Source organism: Onychostoma macrolepis, chromosome 12, assembly GCF_012432095.1.
Source record: "Onychostoma macrolepis isolate SWU-2019 chromosome 12, ASM1243209v1, whole genome shotgun sequence".
Taxonomy (NCBI): domain Eukaryota; kingdom Metazoa; phylum Chordata; class Actinopteri; order Cypriniformes; family Cyprinidae; genus Onychostoma; species Onychostoma macrolepis.
The window spans coordinates 24147765-24167569 of NC_081166.1; the positions used below are offsets into that span (position 1 = coordinate 24147765).

At 35.5% G+C, this 19805-nt stretch overlaps 1 protein-coding gene across 4 annotated transcripts in view; it reads left to right on the plus strand.

The window, feature by feature from the left end:
- exoc6 (exocyst complex component 6) overlaps positions 1 to 19805 on the plus strand; it is a 57739-nt gene that overhangs the window by 1815 nt on the left and 36119 nt on the right. For all 4 annotated transcript variants that reach the window (XM_058792931.1, XM_058792933.1, XM_058792932.1 and 1 more), the window contains exons 2-8: positions 9167 to 9338; positions 13019 to 13066; positions 13208 to 13298; positions 13757 to 13802; positions 16954 to 17158; positions 18535 to 18684; positions 19470 to 19538. In XM_058792931.1, the coding sequence (XP_058648914.1) occupies positions 9167 to 9338; positions 13019 to 13066; positions 13208 to 13298; positions 13757 to 13802; positions 16954 to 17158; positions 18535 to 18684; positions 19470 to 19538 (781 nt within the window). The remainder of the gene's footprint in view (positions 1 to 9166; positions 9339 to 13018; positions 13067 to 13207; positions 13299 to 13756; positions 13803 to 16953; positions 17159 to 18534; positions 18685 to 19469; positions 19539 to 19805) is intronic.

The following is a 19805-nucleotide window of genomic DNA, read 5'->3' on the forward strand; positions in this document are numbered from 1 at the left end:
GGTGTGGCTTTAATAAATTAGTCTGGGTTGAGTTGGACATTAATATTCTGCTCTGAGCTCAGGTTTATCTCCTCATGTGATCTGTGTTTGAATAATTTCAGTGGAAACCACGATGGCCCTCACAATTTGATGATTTCAGCACAGTTGCGTTTCATCATGCATTTCATATTTCGGTCGAAATCATGATTTAATGATAATGCTTTTTATTCCAGTAAAGATTTGCTGTCTTTGGCTTCATGATTTCTGGTGAAATCATGATTTCGGTAAGCTAGCTGTGTCCTGTCACAAGATCTTTTGCTATATGATTTCTGATCAAATCATAATTTCGGTAGAGCCTAACTGTTGTCCCATAATGAAGTCTGTGGCTTTATAGTTTCTGATAAATTTCATGATTTCGGTAGCACTTAGCTGTGTCCAGTCATGAGATCTTTGGCTATATGATAAGTCGTAACTACATTTCTGATCAAATGATCAGCTACATCCAACCACTAAACATTTGGCTGTATGATTCGGTAGCATTCAGCTACATAACATCTCATGACATCTTTATAATTCTGATAAAATTACGGTTTTTGTAGCACTCAGCTGTGTCCCGTAATAAGAATTTGGCTTTGATTTCTGATCAAATCATGAATTCGGTTGTGTTCAGTTGTGTCCCGTCATAATATCTTTGACCTAATGAGAAAATCATGATTTCATTAGCTCTCAGCTGTGTCCCATAATGAGATCTTTAGCTTTGTTTTCTGATGAAATCATGATTTTGGTAGTGCTCAGCTGCATCATGACATCTTTGGCTACATGATTTCTGATATAATCATAATCATGTTTCTGATAATATGTTTTCAGTAGCACTCAACTGCCATCACATCTTTGTCTTCGTGATTTAAAAAACAACAACATCATTATTTCAGTAGCACTCATTATGGGCATGGTATCTTTGCTTCATGTCTTCTGATCAGTTCATGATTTTCCGTCCTGATGTCTTTTGCTTTATGATTTCTGGATTTCAGTAGTTCCCAGCTACATCCCATCATGACATCTTTGGCTTGATTTTTTTATTTTTTTTTATTGTATTAGAATTTGTGATTTTGTGAATCATGTCTAGTAGCTCTCAGCTGCATTTCCTAGTAAGGTTTTGACTTGATTATTACAGTACAAATCATGATTTCAGCAATCATGAACTTTTGCACTATAAGTTGATTCCTTGTCTAAATCTCAATATAATGTAAATAATGGAAGAAAACTGTTAACTGTCAAAATACTACTAGTACTAGCCCTGTAGGCTTTAACCTAAACCTCCAGAAACCATGATTCACATTGTCATTTGTTGTGGATAAAATTTTTTAAAATATCTTTACTGTTATGCAACAGAAGTCCTAGATGACTCGTTTTACACAGTGATCTGTTGATACTGAAATTGAACTGTGTAACGATAGTGAGAGATTCATTCATTTAGACATAAGTCCCAAAAAGCAGGTCTTCAGGACACGCAAATTTGTTGACATTCCAGAGCATGCAACATGTCCTGAGGCCACATGTTCTGTGCTGACAGTCATGCTGATCGTTACAGATATGACAGCTGTATTTTCTCATTCCACAGATTTCAGATATGTTACCTAGTCCACGTAACATGTTGTTTACATACAGCAAATCTTTGAAGGAAAGGCTCACCTGTTTCTTACAGTTATGCCTTGAAAGTTCAAAAGTGTGCAGGGAAAGTGTTTTATCATGCGGTCAGCTTTTTCATTTGGGTTGCACTTATGTGTGTTAATTTGTCACTATTAATATTTGGATTCATCGTAACCTTTGGTGATTTTTCCCAGGACACTTTTGATTAAGCTGACTGAATCAGAATCATATTAGATTGAAATGAATCCTTCGTTATTTTTAATTTCATGACTTTAAAAAAGCTGTGTTAATCAAGTAAAAAGTAAAATAAAAACGTTTTATAGCATAGTGTATATCAAGGCTGGACGATATTGGAAAAAATTATATTTTGTTTTTCTGCAATATATATTGCGATATGAAAAACAAAATCACCAGATGACTTGAATAGCTCTATTTGGAAAAGAATAATCAATGCTTGGGGTGATTTTGTAGGTGTATACATCAGCATAGGAAATAAACAAATTACAAGCATAGATAATAGAACAAAGATACAAATGAAATAAACAGTGCTTTGTATTTTTCATATAAGTCTAACAGTATTCATGTACAGAAATTGAATAATCAAATGTAAAATAACACTGCATAGTCTCCACGATATAAATTAAATCTAATAATCTGTGTTAAAGCTGCTGTAAAGTGTTTTGTTGTTTGATTAACATTTATGACACAGAAAGCAACAGGAACATTAAACTGCTGTGAACCAATATACTGTTACATGTCCATTTTCTCAATTGTTTACCTTCACCTGCCATAAGCAACTGTGTTTACAAGGATACTTGCAGAGAAATGCATTTTGACATAGTTCTGAACAGAATTCAGTGTTCATGTGCATCTGCGGTGCAACAAAATACTGTAGAAACCAGTTATGTAATCAGTGTTGCTGTCTGACTACACTGGATGCGACACAACACGACAAATCCCCAACAGTAAACTAATGCCTCGTTCTATTTATGACGTACTACTGACACAAAGTTCAAAAGATTTGCAACGGTCACTTTGTCGCATCCAGTGTAGACAGCCTTTAGCTGTTGCGGCACGACTTGACAGCTGTTGTGTCCGGTGTAGACACGGTGTCTGTGTGTGAGCAAAGAAACAGATCAGTATAAATATAACGATCAGTACTAAACATCGCACATCCTGTGATGTGCGCATCCGCGACAGTCACATCGCTATATCGATGCTAAAACGATATATCGTGCAGCCCTATATAAGCATTAAGTAACCATTACCATTATTTAAAAAAAGTTTTTAAAAGAAACATTTTTTAAGGTGAAAAACACTTTTTTTTTTAAAAATATCATAAATATTGATTGAACCACATTTATGATGAGGATTCTTGAGGTTTTTTTCATTTGACAACCTACATCTATCCATGTCAAAAAAGTCAAATTATTTGCTATTTTAAAAGTCAGCATGAAATTAAATGTCACCTTATATATTTTCTAAATGCATATTTAAAAAAAAAAAAAAAATCATAATTCATTTTAATGCAAAAATATGGCAATACAGACCAAAAAGTGGTTTGAGACACACAAGTAGCCTTTATGATTACATGCGTTGTGTGTGCGCACATTTTCTTAACCCAAATATATGTTCACTACAAGCAGCATTCTTGATATCTTTCCATCATTTCCATTTTTTAGCTGTGTTACTTATACGTTATCTTCAAAAACCTGTAAAAATTTTATTTGCATTTACATGGCCCCATGTAGTGTTCTCTGACAAAAACCCAAGTGTGGTAAAACAGTTTCTCTTAAAGTAGGTATTTGGTGACCAAACATTTGATGGCACCCATTGACTTCCATAGTGATGGAAGCATTTTTAAAAAATCTCGTTAATTCCTTAAACAGCATTACGAAAACACTTCACATTTACATGATAAATGCATTTGATTTCTGCAAAAACCCTGAAATACACCTTATTTCCTAAGCCTATTTGCTTAAGTGTATGTAAACACAGTGACTGACCCTCATTTAAGCTCATGTTACAGTAGGGTGTAGTTTGGTTTCATTTACTGCCCTGTGGTGGTTGTTAGATGTATGTAAGACTTATAATGATCTGTGTTTTGTGTTTGAGCTGTAAGAAGAGACGCTTGACTTTTACTCGCTCTGTGTTTCTGTTTCCTTCAGTACCTCCTGGCGGTTGTCCGGAACTTGCTGCTCTTTGGTCTGTTGAGTTCAATAACAGGAAGGAGGAAACTCATTGTGAACATCATCCTGCTGATAGTAGTTCTGTGTGCATATGTGCAGATTCGCAGAAAGGATATCCCATTATGGGGCGTAATATGACCTTCTGAAAGGCGGTGGATGTGGGTACCGGTTTTGAAAGCTTCGCGTGTTTTGAGTAGAAATTGACCCTCAGCATTTTCCATTTGGCTGACAGGAAAGAGCCGACCAGCAACAGGGGTTGGATGTAAAAAAGCAGAGTGCATCTTAGTTGGTCTGTTCCTTAATACAAGCATAGTTTTCCATTTTTATAGTAGCGTTAGTAGCATCCAGCTATCTAGGGTTGGCAAATTAAAACTCGAACTTAGGAAAAGTAACTATGCAAAATTTTACAACCGAATTAAGGCTGGGTGATATACGATATCATATTAAGATTGCAGTAATTTATGTTGATAAAGATGATAAGTTGTGGATTTTTATTCAATATGGTTATATCTAACAGCCTATCACACTTCAGAAATAAAGTTGATAACAGCCAATTAGTGCATGTGGCTATGCCTACATGTTTTGTGTCTTTGTATGAATGACTGGCGTAGTTTCATCTACTACAGAAACTCAAACACATGTGATGCTTGCAATGTTTTCTGTGTCTGATGTCTTATGTCTGATGAGGACATGAACAGTTGAACTTCATCTCTGAGAGTCGCTTCACAAGCTTTTAATCGCTTCATTTGAGAAAAACTAGTCAAAAACACACTGAAATGCAAAGATCTTCACGGCAACCCACCAAAACAAGTATGGTTTAACTTAAAGAAAATATGACAGAAATACATTACGAAAATGTACTTCTCAAAGAAATTATAATATAATTTTCAGGGCACCACACTGCGACTAAAAATATAACGTTTTTGCTTACATCAATTTACATGTTAGATTTAAAAATTTGCATGTAATACCTTTTTTCTTGATTGGTTTGTGATTACATCTTTTGTTATGTTGACGTAATAAACAGAGACATTGCGCATCGAAAAACAGTCCTCATCTCTGGGGAACACAGTTGTGCAGCACGAGAGACCGAAAATGACGTAAACGTGCGAAGTAAAAGTGCAGAAAAGCAGTGTCTATTCCATGCACAACTTGAACAAACTACAACAGGTAAAGCTGTCAGCTGTGTGGAAATCGGCAATATCGTTAACAGTTCTCATTTATAATCGATACTATAGCTCTTGTTATTAAGATCTAGTCTATATGCTATGTTCTATTAACGCATGAACTTCCTATTATTTGTAGCGCACTTGCCATCCAATAATCGCAAATTAAGCATTTGTGCTTACCTTTTAATAAACAAAGTATAAGCTTTAAACTTCTGCCAAATTCATAACGAAATTCAATCTATAAATTAGGTTTTGGCGCTCTTTAATGCAGCATGAGCGATCGCTTTGGCGCCTCAGTTCAAGCGGCAGGTGAACCCATCATATCTTTCTCTTTACCACTGTAGTACAAAATAAACATGAATCATCAAAAGGTTGGCTATTTTATAAGATAGCCTACAACTTACTGAAATGTCTCATGTAATCACTTACTTGCTGTAATCACAGCAAGTGCTATAACAAGTCTCAGTTAGCTTAACGCAGTACACGTAGCAAGTTTTTTTTTTAAATTAAATAATAAATAAAAAGAAAACCGATAGAATAGAGCAAGCTAGTGTTAGAGGCCTTTTTTGCTTTTGTTAATTATATAATTAATAAAAAGAAAACAATACAAAAGCCAGTGTTATTTATTTTTTTATAATTATTTTTATTAAAGAAAACAAGCAGTAAATGAATAGTCTAAAAGGGACAAGTTTTTTTTTATTTATTTTTTTAGAATAGAATTAGAATAGAGAGTGCTAGAGTTAGAGGGTCAAATACAGATGGAAGAGATGTGTTTTTAGCTGATTCTTGAAAATGGCTAAGGACTCAGCTGCTCGGATTGAGTTGGGCAGGTCATTCCACTAGGAGGGAAAATTTAATTTAAAATAAAATACAAGAAAAGATGAGACATGACAGCATGACTGAAAGGTTAAAGTGTAAAAATAAATAAATAAAACATATTTATTCTGTGGGAACTAAAAAAATTATTTGGTGCCTAATTTAGTTTCTTATAGGAGCCAATGGTTTCTTATTTTAATTTATTTATTTTTTGTCTGGAGCCCTGATTTTTAAGCAGTGTCATACAACCAAGATATTTTTAAATCCATGTTTTAATGTACAGTTCTGTTGTGAAGCAGTAGAACATGGCGCTTGCATAAACAGCATAAAGTAAAAAAAAAAAAAAAAAAAAATGTATACCTTAATGTAAGTACTTTTATGTCTGGCAAATGCACAAATAAATTGAAAATGAATTTACATTACCCATGATGCTGTACAGAAAATTCCACCAATCAGAGAGTTGCAGAAAGCAAATTGTGCCAAAAGACCTTGCAGGGAACACTCACTCCAATAAAACCCCGTGAACAATCATGTTGGTCTCCATATGCTCTCAAAATACTTGCATGCATGTTTTGCAATCAACTTTTTTCCAATTTTCTCATTTTCCCAAAATACTCATTGCCCCTTTTGTGGATTCTAATTCAGTTTTTGGAAATATTTAGTGAATTTTTTAATTTAGTTTCCCAGCCCTGCAGCTGCTAGCAGTCATTTAGAACATCCTGCAATTTTATCGCGGTGTGGTAAAAATGACTCAGAATCAGCTAGTCGTCCCATTTTAAAGGTTGTCATTCACAGTCTAGACGTTGAGGCTGTGTTGCCAGTGGCAACCTGGATTTCATCCGAACCTTCTTCTTGGCATCTGAAAGAGAGAGCCAGCTGGTGGTTTCACTAGCAGTGAGCCGTCCAAGACTTTGCTACTTTGTTATTATGAATATCTTTATTTTTATGCTGGTTGAGATTGTTTAATATGAATCTCATGCTAATTGCTGTGACTGTTCAGAAGTAGTTTTACAGCAACTTCTGCTTTTGACACAAACACAACACACCTGTGAACAGAGGAAGTACCTGCTTTTACAGGCTGATGCTCATGTCAGAGTCATGGAGAGACAAACCATTTATCCTGTCTGAATGAATGAACAAACGTTTAAATAAATGTTGGAAATGTATGATTCATAATGCTTTATGAGTTATTTTTTTCAGGTAATATAAAACAAGGAAACAGAACTTTGTTAGGCCAACACTGTCACCATAATACAAGCAGTGTGACACTTTGTCCTGCTAATTTAACTTTTAAACTTCTTTGTAAAATTGTTGTGCTGTTAAAGCATATGCTTTAAGCACATGCATAGCTAAAAAATTCCTGTGATCTTTCATCCTATAGGATTGATATTTGCACACATCACAGGGATATAATTCAGAAATGATTAATGAAGAAAAATAATGCATTCCTCTTGTTCATGATGCACTGCCATGCTTTTCCATCGAATGTTGTTTGGTCTATTCAATACATGGCAATAACATTGATTTTAAGAACATTTGCACAGCACTTTTGGTTCTTGTGCTGGGTAACCACTTCATGCTCAGTGTTCAGTGTAAACCACATGAGAGCCACTGATCTATGGCTGCTGGTTTGGTTAAATATTTGCATATGCATCAGTGATTGAACATGCACTGTTCCCCACAGGGTGGCGCACTTGGAGAACTATTCATGCATCCCTCCAACTGCAGCACGTTCTGCTCTCTAGTGGTTTTTGTACTGTATTTTTTTCATAGTCTGTTCATTTTAGCCCAATGTTCATAGATTGCGGGGCTATTTATGCTTAAATGTTAAATGCTAATTTTTTTCAAACATGATCCTTTTGTGGGATCTGCTTCCTAAAATACAAAGGAAGCTTTTCTTATGTATAAAATATATGTGAAAATGAATATTAAAAAACAACTATAAAAACATCTAAATTAACTATTATTGTTATTTTAGTATTATTGATATACAGTTTTTACTCAGTTAATGTTTATTTTATTTCAAGTGACTTTTTTTTTAATGGTTTTAGATAACTTTAACAAACCTGCAGTGTACTTAAGAAATTAGTTAAAATATTAACATAAACATATTTCATTAATGTCATAAAGATATAATTCTCTCAAAAAATTTAATTCTGTCATCACTACTCACCTTTATGTCATTCCAAAGCATTGACTATCTTTCTTCTGCAGAACACAAAAAAGTTATTTTGACATTGACGTCCAGTGTCAAAAGAAAAACGCTGAAACATTTTTCTTCTTTTATGTTCCTTATAAAGTCATAAAGGTTTCGAATGATATGGGGTGAGTTGAGTTTTTGGTTGATCTGTCCCTTAAAGATATACAGTATTAGACTTGTGTTACCACCCCTCAAGGTTCTGCAGACCCGAATGTGAAAGCTCCATATCCAGACACCATGGCATTTTATACCATTTTCTGAATCCAATCAATCACTAAAGTCCTAAAAAAAAATTTTGAACATCCTTTTTTGCTTTGAAATACTTTCTGGAAGTAAAATGGCCATGTTTCACATTGATTGTAAATGATAAGTAATGCGGTACAGTGTCAGCTGGTGCAGTTCCGTCCACACTTCCTCTTGATCTGTGTCAGGAAGTGAGTGAAGACCCTGAATCATCTCGGACTGTTCTTCTTCACTGAGAGAGATGGCTCTCTTGGCCATCTGGAGCAGTGAGGAGGGCAACACGCTCTGTGATCTCACAACACACTGAAGAAGCGGCCCATCTGTTGGCTTCACCTCGCCAGCTCTCAATGCTGTACACAGACACCAAGGCCAGCGCTAGATAACACAGCTACTGATACGCACATGCTCTTAGATTGATAAAACCACACAGAGACACCTGCAGAGTATTGAAGTGTGTGTCTTATCTGAAGGGGAAACACAAGGTCTGGACTGTAATTACATAAAAACAATGCATTTTCTGAAGTGAATTGTTATTATTACTTTTACTGAATCGTCAGGTTTCTAGATATGGCTTGGTTTGGGTTCCACCTGCATTGTAAACTGATGTAAAAAGAGTTTGTTTTTTGGCCTGATCATTCAACACAGCTCCTGAATATTTTGCACTTGTGAAATATATGTTTTACTAGACAGATGGAGGATAAACATTTGTGGACAGACAGACAGTTTATAAATGTGACTTTGATATTTGAAACCATTAAAATGTGACACACTAAATTGTTGTGTTATATATGTTAAGAAATTTGTCACTGTTAATGTAAATGAAGATGAGATGACATTCATGGGACACTTTAAGATCTTTAAAGAATATTTCTGCAGACTGTTTGTTTGAAATAGTTTAATGTGTGATGTTTGTTTTATAGATCCGTTTACGATGATCAGCCCAATGCACACAAAAGGTTTATGGAGAAACTTGACGCCAGAATACGCAACCATGACAGAGAGATTGAGAAAATGTGCAACTTCCATCATCAGGGATTCGTGGATGCCATCACAGAACTGCTGAAGGTCCGAGCAGATGCTGAGAAGCTGATGGTACGTGGAAATCATAATTACATTTATTTTAGGGATTAGTAACATGTTTATGCATTGATATTATTGAGAAATAATCTATTTTTTAATATATAAATAATTAATTTTGTCCTGCAAAATATTGTGGCAGTACCATGGTAGAATAATAGTATCAGGAAAAGAAGAGAAAAAAAAAGATACACCATAAAAATGGAAGACACAGAGCTAAATCATTATACAACCCGAATTCCGGAAATGTTGCGACGTTTTTTAAAAATTTGAATAAAATGAAAACTAAAAGAATTTCAAATCACATGAGCCAATATTTTATTCACAATAGAACATAGATAATATAACAAATGTTTAAACTGAGAAATTTTACAATTTTATGCAGAAAATGAGCTCACTTCAAATTTGATGCCTGCTACAGGTCTCAAAATAGTTGGGACGGGGCATGTTTACCATGGTGTAACATCTCCTCTTCTTTTCAAAACAGTTTGAAGACGTCTGGGCATCGAGGTTATGAGTTTCTGGAGTTTTGATGTTGGAATTTTGGTCCCATTCTTGCCTGATATAGGTTTCCAGCTGCTGAAGAGTTCGTGGTCATTTTTGACATATTTTTCGTTTAATGATGCGCCAAATGTTCTCTATAGATGTACGATCTGGACTGCAGGCAGGCCAATTCAGCACCCGGACTCTTCTACTACGAAGCCATGCTGTTGTAATAGCTGCAGCATGTGGTTTTGCATTGTCCTGCTGAAATAGACGTCGTCTGGAGGGGAGCATATGTTGCTCTAAAACCAGGGCCGGTGCCAGGGCACCTCAGTCGGGGGGGCATTTAAATTTCTAGGAGGCGGGGGGTGATCTGTGATCTCGTGCAGTTGCTCGCGAAAGCGTGCAATGCCTTTCTTATGCGTGCTATTTTTCTGATTTCACTTTCACTTTCGAACACGATAGCAAGGCGGGGAGAGGATGGAAAGGATGCATCCCCAACCCGCCCACCCCCCGTTTGTGTGTAAATTAATTTTTATTATACGCTATAGCATTAATATAACATGAAAAGAGTTTGTAACCCTATTAAAGCACGGGATGAGTCTGGTAAATTGTGAATTAGCTGTCATCATCAGAGCTCGTGCAGCCAGCCGAGCTGAAGAAACTGCGATGACTGTAACCCCCGTATGCTTGCGAATCGCTCTTGCTGTAGCCTACTTTGATAGGCTATACTGCTTCAAGTCAGATGCTGATTGATCTGCTCAAATCGAACACAATTTTATGCGCTCTGCAGACGGTGCCCCATGTTCCTACAATTAATTATCCATTAACGGTTTAAATAAGTTCATTAAGAACTGAGGGGGCACAAATTCTTTCTGCCCCCATTTGCCCGAAAGAGGTCTCCCTCCTCTTTTGCCCGTAGGACACGGCGTCCGTGATTTCCAACAATGTCAAATTTGGACAAACACTTGAAAAACACTACAAACACTTTCTCTGACAAACGAGTTCAATGAGACTTTTTCTGTTTTGGTCAGGTGACATTCGACATAAATCCCATCGAGCGCAGCTTGTATTCTGTAATTACATTGGTATTTTAAAGGGATCCCTGAGTATTAAGACTTGTATGGCTTAATATAATGTAAATGATGTCTTTTACTGAAATATGTAGTAGAAAACCCATTAAAGATTTTTGTTATTTTAAAAAATCATGTCATTTTATACATATTTTGGATTATGGGGGGCGCCATTATTCTGATGACGTAAAATGGTTACACTCTGTGAGCTACTACCGCTACCTGTTGCTATTTTTACCACAACACATCTCAGAATAGACAACTCGGAAAATAAAATACTGATATGATGACTACAGCTACTGAAAGAGCTTACAGCTGGTGATGGATATAAAATCGATTTTTCCCCACAAGGAGTCTAAACGCCCCGGATATGGAGGGAAATCTGCGTCGAGAAACTCCTTTGGCGGCCGCGCGTCATGATTAGCGTCGGCATGTATACATCCTAACAGATGGCATCTAGCGTTTCTTGTCTCAGCCGTTTGTAAGCTCTTTCAGTAGCTGTGGTCTACTAAAAGACTCAAAGGCATCAGGGCTAAAGTGGAGAGAACAAAGAAGTGGGTCTTTAGAAAGTTTTATTCGTCCACAGGCATCTTCCCATTATTTTCTTCTCTTCTTATCGCTAGGAAAGCAGTGAAGTCTTACAGAAGTCTTATAGAAATAAGCGCCATTAGCTCACCGAGTGCAACCATTTGACGTCATTGACGCAGAATGTACTGTGCACATAAAATAATGGCGCCCCCCCCCGAGTCAATTTAAAAAAAACTAACATACATTTTCATGGGTTTTCTACTGCATATTTCATTAAGAGACATCATTTACGTTATATTAACCTATACATGTCTTAATACCCGGGGGTCCCTTTAAACTTATTTTAACCCCTATGTCACGTGTGAAGCTCTGCTCCTGGAGAGCCACTGTTCTGTAAAGTTTAGCTCCAACTCCAACACACCTGCCTGGAAGATTCTAGCCCTTGTAAAGACTTTGATTAGCTGAGTCAGGTGTGTTTAACTCTTTAGGACAGCGTTTGACACCCCTGCCCAAAATGAAGATCGAAAAAGTACTTCTCCATGAGTTTAACTGAGAGCTTTTCTCATTTTCCTGCTCACTGGACTTTTCTCAGTCATCCCCAGTAAAATGAATACATTCTTCTCCAATAGAGTATACAGTAGACAATTATATTGCCTTGAAATTGTATTAAGAAAGGTTAAGCACCATTTTCCAGAACAAAGCTTTAAGTAGTAGAATCAAATTTGCATAATTGTTCAGTTATTGATTAATGTTTTGTACTCACTCCCTGGAATGGAGAGATACCCATTTTTGTTTACGATAGTTCAGTCATTGTGCGTTCATGGGGTTCAGACCTCACGCTGGAATCGCACGCCAATTCTGTTTAGCTCCCTTTCCACTTCCCAGAGTGAAATACGGTGACCAAACGGCACAGGAGTGGCTCAGCAATCCTCGTAATTAGACCCACATTATATAAAGCATATTCAGATAACAAGAGAGCACATACGGCATCAGTGAGGTCACTGAGCCCTCATTGTTCGCGAATAAATGAGATTTTTAATAAACTCAAAAAGCGGTTCCTTATTACGATGACCTAATGAGACTTAATATGTGGGAAAGTCTGCGGCCATGAGGTCCCTGCACCTGGGGCACTATACTGGCGCAGTGGTGTGGAGGTCTTCACATTTGATGTTAATCAGCCACCCAGCGTTTGTGTCCAGGCGAAAAAAAAGAAAAAACGAATGTTTAATTACCAGAAAATGCTATCCGCATTTTACCCCAGACAATGAATGGCACATAGAGCTCATTGAAGTTACCAACAAGGGACCAGTGGTCAATTGGGTCATTGATTTGAATTGTTTGACAGAGCCAGAGGAACAACCAAAGTTCAAAAATCCCAAGTAAAATTGAGAAGTTTGTCACAGAATCTGTTAGAAAGGGCTGTCAGAAGCGATTACCGGCCATAAAAGCTCCCCGCCGACCAAAAGTTCAAGTTCCCGCTGCACATTTAATTTGAATTTGCATGTCTTTGTTCTTGACTCCTCATGAAGTATGATCTGATTACAAGGGTGAGCAGTTACAACAGGGAATCGTGGGCTTATTTGTCTAACAAAAGTGATATTATGTTTTAAGGGCCAAGTGAGCGACACCAATCGAAGACTTCAAGACGCCGGACGCGAGGTATGGCACAGTCTGGCTTTGTTAGTATGTCTGCCGTTAGTTGGGCAGAACAAAAGAATGTCGATTATCGAACAATAGCGCAGAGAGGACTGTCTCGTTAATTGAGAGGGCTTCACACTCTTTGACCTTCTCTTATGTAAGGTGACGGCCCAAACGGAAGAGGTCATCCGCTGCCGAATTCAACAGAGGAACATGGCTACCACGGTGGAGAAGCTGCAGCTCTGCATTCCCGGTGAGATGCCGCATTTGCGCAAAAAAATCTCGCCATGTGACCTGTAACTGCTACTTTTTGGTGCTTGTTTCCCAGAGATTTCGTGAAAGACTATTAAAAACGATCCAGATACCGTAAACGCCAATGTTCCCAGGTTTCTTGTTACAGTAATGAGTCCAGGTCCTCATGTGTTTATATTTTATGGTCTTTCTGACTTAAAACTTGATACGACAGTTCCTATGTGCTTGGACAAACAAATGTTTTGTTTTTACAGTGGTTTAATCAAGAAACCTATTGGATGATTCTGTAGATAAATGCAGTTAGGTTGTGGTTTCTTTGGTCTGTTTCTTTTGAAAAGAAATAGTATTTAGGAAGTGGTTATAGTTCACTGAATGAAGAAAATGTTTCAGTTTGATTTCTTTTTAATGCATGTTCTTCTTTACTTGAAATCACGCTGTCTTTTGTTTGCATTTCTGCAGTCCTGGAAATGTACAGCAAATTAAAGGAGCAGCTTGAATCGAAAAGGTAACTTATTACTTATTTGGACTAATGTGATTTAAAAATCTTTATTGCAAATCAGTGGTGACAAAATAGGTTGGAATCTCTTTAAAAAAGAGCTCACTTTTTTTTCAGCTCACAAGTTCATTGAAAGGTGCTGAACAGACAATGTTTTTCATCCACCTCATGATATTAAACTAAATATATGAGCTTTTAAGCTGCATCGTAGGTTAAAGGTTTGTACTTTGCGGTCCAAATACAGTATAAAACTATTATTTTAGTGGTTTGTTTCAGCAAAAAAAATTAAATAAACACTCAATAAAATTTATAAAAATAAATAAATTACAAAAAATGAGTTACACTCGACAAGGCATGTTTAAAGCATATTTATTCAAAATGGTATCAGTATGATTAGGAGAAAGGTTAATTTGTAGTTATGCACAAGCCTAACTTTTCCATAAATTAAAGAAAAAATATTCTCATCATCATGTATAACTACATACTGTAATTTCTACAGTATGATAATAATTGAATGTGTGAGCTTGATCAGTGTAGTCAACAACACCACAGTTAGTGTAAAATTTGAGAAAACGTTTGCTGTAGAAAGGGTCCAAATGAAATCACAATTTGAAAGAATTTTTTTTTTAATGGGGTGAAAGTCATGCAATAAGAGGGTTGCATCCAAAAAAGCAGAATATTAAATAATTGGTAACTTAAAAATGTAATTCTTTAATAAAACGAATAGACATTTGAATTATTTATCGTTAAAAACTACCTACTTTATATGTATGTATATAATGGAAAATTGTAAAAAGAAAATTTGTAGTAGTTTAAACATATATAAGAGCGTACACTCTAAAACATATATATATATATTAAAAAAAATTAATTGAACTATTAGAATTGATCTAAAAATGCACTTAAACCTATTTTATAAAGAAGCGTTTGGTCATCTCCTAGAAGGAAGGCATGGATGTAAGGTCATGTTGAACTTGAAAATAATGACCCTTCTTTGTCCATTAATGTCTACTTAGTCAGTCACAACACATCATGAATAAATAAACTATTCAAACGCAAAGACAATTGACCTTGTGTGTGCCCTTCTTCACAGCACTGCACTGTACCAGCAGGCCCATGACAGGCCTCCTCCAAATTGAGGCAATTAGTATAACGTGTTTTTCCATTAATCTGTGTGTCTCCACTGCGCTCTAATGACTAGGCTGGGACATGGTCTAATCAGACAGGGATTCTTTCGCAGTTCACATGTAGCACTTGCTGGGAAGGGCGCCACTTTGGCCTTCCACATGGACGCACGCGCACTTCAGAACGGTGAGGTCAGGGAGCATTCAGAGGCACCGGCTACTGCAGTACAAGTTAATAAGCGTACAAGTACATTGAATATAGACAGACACAGGTCATGCTTTGTGCAAGTTTGTTATTTTTTAGCCCTTGTTACATATATACTACCAGATATATTTTGATTATTTGGAATAATTATGATTTTTTTTAATGCTTTTGAAGAAGTTTCTGATGCTCACAATTTTTTTTTTTTTTTATAAAAATAAAGGGAAAACAATAACTTATTAAAAATAATTATTATCAACTCTGAAAACAGTTGTCCTGCTATTTTTGTAGAAACTGATAATTTTTTGGGATTCTTTGATGGAAAAAAAACTGAACTTTTGTAACATTTTAAATATCTAAACCGTCACTGTTGATCAATTTAATGTATCCTTGCTGAATAAAAGTATTCATGTCTTTTTAAAAAATTATTTAAAAATCCTAGTTAGCCCAAAATTTTGAATGGTGGTCTATCACGGTTCACAAAATATTAACCAGCAAGAACTGTTGAAACCAGTTATTGTAATTGTAAATATATTTCATAATGTTATGGTTTTTACTCTTTAATTACTTTTTTTAATTATTATTAAATAAATGCAGCCTTGGTGAGACTTGTTTTCAGAAACATTAAAAAATTCTCAATTATACAAAACTATAAATGGAAAAAAGACCCCCATTCTTTCCCATGACTTGATAGCGGCATACTTTCATAAATTTGGCCACTACTCTAATTAATACAAGCAAAATATCTAATGAATTGGGTGCGAAGAGCACAGGAACACAAGGCTTTGTTGTGGTAGTATTGTAGTTATTCAATGCTGATAAACTCCCACCTGTGACCACACACTTTATATTAATGCAGCAAAGTTGCGACATTGCTTATCAACCATAAACAGTCTGTAGTTAACAATAAGAACTGTATTACTTGGTGAAAGAATAACTTATTCTGACAGTTATAGTAATATTCTGAGTTTAATTAAGCTGAATCAACAGCATTTATGGCAGTAGAAAATTGACCTGTCTCTTGTTTTCTTGTTACAATGAGGCACTTGCAATGAATAGGGCATAAGGGCATTTGATAAAAACACCTGCATTGATTCTTCTCTTAATACTTGTTTGAGCTGTAAAGTTTTTGAACATTTCACAGACTTGTGCAATTTAATATGACGTTACACTGAAACGGTTGGTAAGCAATTTTCTTCTAAAATCATGTTAATGCACATGTGGTTTACATCTTGTGGATGTGCTGTTGAAAGAGTGAGTACAGATTGGCCCCATTCACTTTCATCATGATGGGATCTGACATTGATTCTCTTAGCCAGAGATACAATTTTACAGATACCTCAAAACATGCCACAATACAATTACAATTTGATTAGATTTATTATGATATTTTGTGCTTGTTTTACACAGATACATTTTTATTAACTCACAAATGCAACCGAAATATAACATGAGCTTTGAAATGAGCTCCCTGAGAGCTGAAAGGTTGTTGTAACTTATCAAATATTTGATGACACCGCTGTGATGTGCGTGGAACAGTCAATGAACATGAGTGTCAAAATAAAGGTGCATCTTAAAAATATAGATATTGTTTGTGTGTTGTCAATCCATCATATCATTAGTCAATTGATCAGTGCATCAATACATATGGATGCGTCATTGTAGCCCTAGTAAGTGCCTCACTGTAACCCAGATTTTTGCTTTTTTAAGTATTTTGAAACCATCTTAGCCTTTATTGATCATCACGTTATCATCAAATTGACATTTCAGTGATTTTTTTTTTTTTTTTAGGAACTAGTAAATTGGTGACTGACATGAATGTTTTCCTTTTCAGATACTACTCTGCATTGAAAACAATGGAGCAGCTAGAAAACATTTATATTCCCAGAGTGAGCAAGTACAGGTTCTGCCAAATCATGGCTGAGACACTTCCTAAACTCCGGGAGGAGATTAAGGAGATCTCCATGTCTGACCTAAAAGACTTCTTGGAGAGTATCCGAAAGCACTCGGATAAAATTGGTGAAACCGCAATGAGACAGGTAAGATTTTATTTTATTTCTTTATTTGAACTATTTTATTAAAATAGGCTGTTGTAAATCTAGGTTTCAAAACCTAGTCTATGGTTGCATCCTAACTAAAATGGATTCTGATTTGATTTTGAGTGCTGTACATAGGTGTCTGCATATCATGCAAAGTGCATTTGGAGAATAGATTCATTGATCATTGGTTTCAGAGCTTGCTGTTTGCATGATAATGCTGTCTACTCTAATGGTATGAACATTTCTTATCACGATTATAGTGTCCAAAATGATCACGGTTATCAGTATTATCACAGTATTGTTCAAATGTGCTGGAGACACATAAATCACTTCACCAAGTTTTATATTTAAAAATCAATAAACAACGAATAAAATGACTTTTTGTTTGCATAATCACTAAAACAATAACACTTACCAATGATATTCGGATTTTAAATGACAACTTGACTGACAACAGTTTAATAGCATGTAAATGTTCAAATAAATCTTTGAAAAAGTTTTGCAAAAGGACAACCTCACATTTCAGCCTTTAAATAAAGAAAAGAGTTAAGTCAAAATGATAATTGATTATATGTATTTTATCTGCTCCATAAATAATTCTAGGTAACTTATCTAAATTGTTTAAATGTGTAAAATCCACATAAGTTTGTTTTTAATCAACCGGTCAAAATTTACAGCAGGGCATACAAATTTGGTCCGTTTTTGGTCAGACAGAAACTGCACACAGGCTGAATGTAAATATAAGTCTCTGTAAATCCACTCACTGACACTAGGTGGCGCTTATGGAAAAGCTGAATTACAGCTGTTTCCCATAAACTCCGTGGACAAAGCAGCGTTGTGATTAAGAACACTTCCTTTAGGTATTACATGTAGAGAAGATGAAAACAAAATGCCTTCCAATCGTTTCTGAAGACAGTCAACCTTCAGAGGTACATTCATATAATTAATTCATTCATATTTTCATTTATAATTCCCTTAGCACTCTTTTAAAACCTGTTTCCACTCTGCGTGCTGTGTGCTCATGAGACTGTTACTGACAACTGAGCTTTATGCTGGAGAATATTTATTTATTTATTGTGAGTTGTTCAAATCGCGGTAATCTAATACGGTTCTAATGATAATTAAAATATGAAACGGTAATACTAACCGTGGGGAGTTTTATCATGATTTATCATCAACAAAACATCGTTACATCCCTAAGCCTGAGCAAAACCCTGATGCTTTAAAATGTTTTATGCAGACACCTCACTAGGTTTTGAAATGGAGATAATGTGTCCTAAATTTGTTGCACACTTATGTAGAAATCTAAAGTTGCGATGGGATTGTAGGCTGTTGACATTATTATTGGTCTTCTCTCCGTCACCCTGTTCTCTCAGGCTCAGCAGCACCGTACGTTTAACAGTGCGGTGCAGAAGCAGGTGACTCTGAGCTGTGCCAAACCTCTGTATGGTCTGAATGGCCGAACACCCCTCCATCACAATGGCCTGAGCACAGAGGCAGCAGATGAAGAGGAGATGGATGAGGAGGTACATTCTAAGGATATTTAGCATCATCGAGTCCAAAATAAACACACTTTTTTAAAGCACCATACTGTGGCCCTGCTTTATGTATAGCATTAACATCCAGGTCTTCTAGAAAATGTCTAGATTTCATTCCGGAATTATATTTCACAAAGAAAATTCATTTAGAATCATTATTTTTTTGTATTTTTATAACTGCAAACATTTTCCTGTGATCCAACATCAAATCCTATGATTCATAATTACTTAAATTATACTTTTAATAATGCTCATTTGGTTAATACATAAAATATTATATTATTAGTATTAGTGCATTTATAATATAATATAATATACCAAGATATAAATATATTACTGGTACTGTAATAAAAATAATGTGTGTGTGTGTATATATATATATATATATATATATATATATATATATATATATATATATATGTATATGTGTATATGTATATATGTATATATATATATATATATATGTATATGTATATATGTGTAATTAAATTATTCATAATGACTTATTAATTTATTATGCTTATACCACAATACATAAAAATTCTAATTATTTTTCTTGTGTGAGAAATTATAAAACAATAATATATTTATGTTTTAAATGCCCTTGAATGGTATTTTGTTTAATATTTATATTTTGTTTGATCTCTGTTCAATTCAAAGATCTCCATTCAAAACATCATAAACATAGTTGAAGCATCACTGTTTATTCCATTGCCAGTAAAGCCACTGAGGTCAGGAAATGTTCCTTTAACTTTGTCGGTTTTCTTTTTAAGGTCTTGACGGCGCAGGATCTGGTGGATTTTTCGCCAGTCTACCGATGTCTTCACATCTACACTGTTTTGGTAATTCCCAGCATCTCTTTTACTACAAATGTGCCGTGCACACAGTGAACAACCAATACATCAACAGCCTGTCTCCATAACATGTTATGAAAGTCTGTTTGGGTTCTGCAGCAGAATACAATATGTGTTTTATTGAGAAACATTCCTGTTGATCTGTTTCTAATAGGCCTCCAGCCTCTGAGTTGACAGTGCATTTTCATTGAAGTGCTTCTCTCCCAAGTGGCTCCTCGAACATTAATGGCTTATATAAGCAAAGGGATTTCCAGA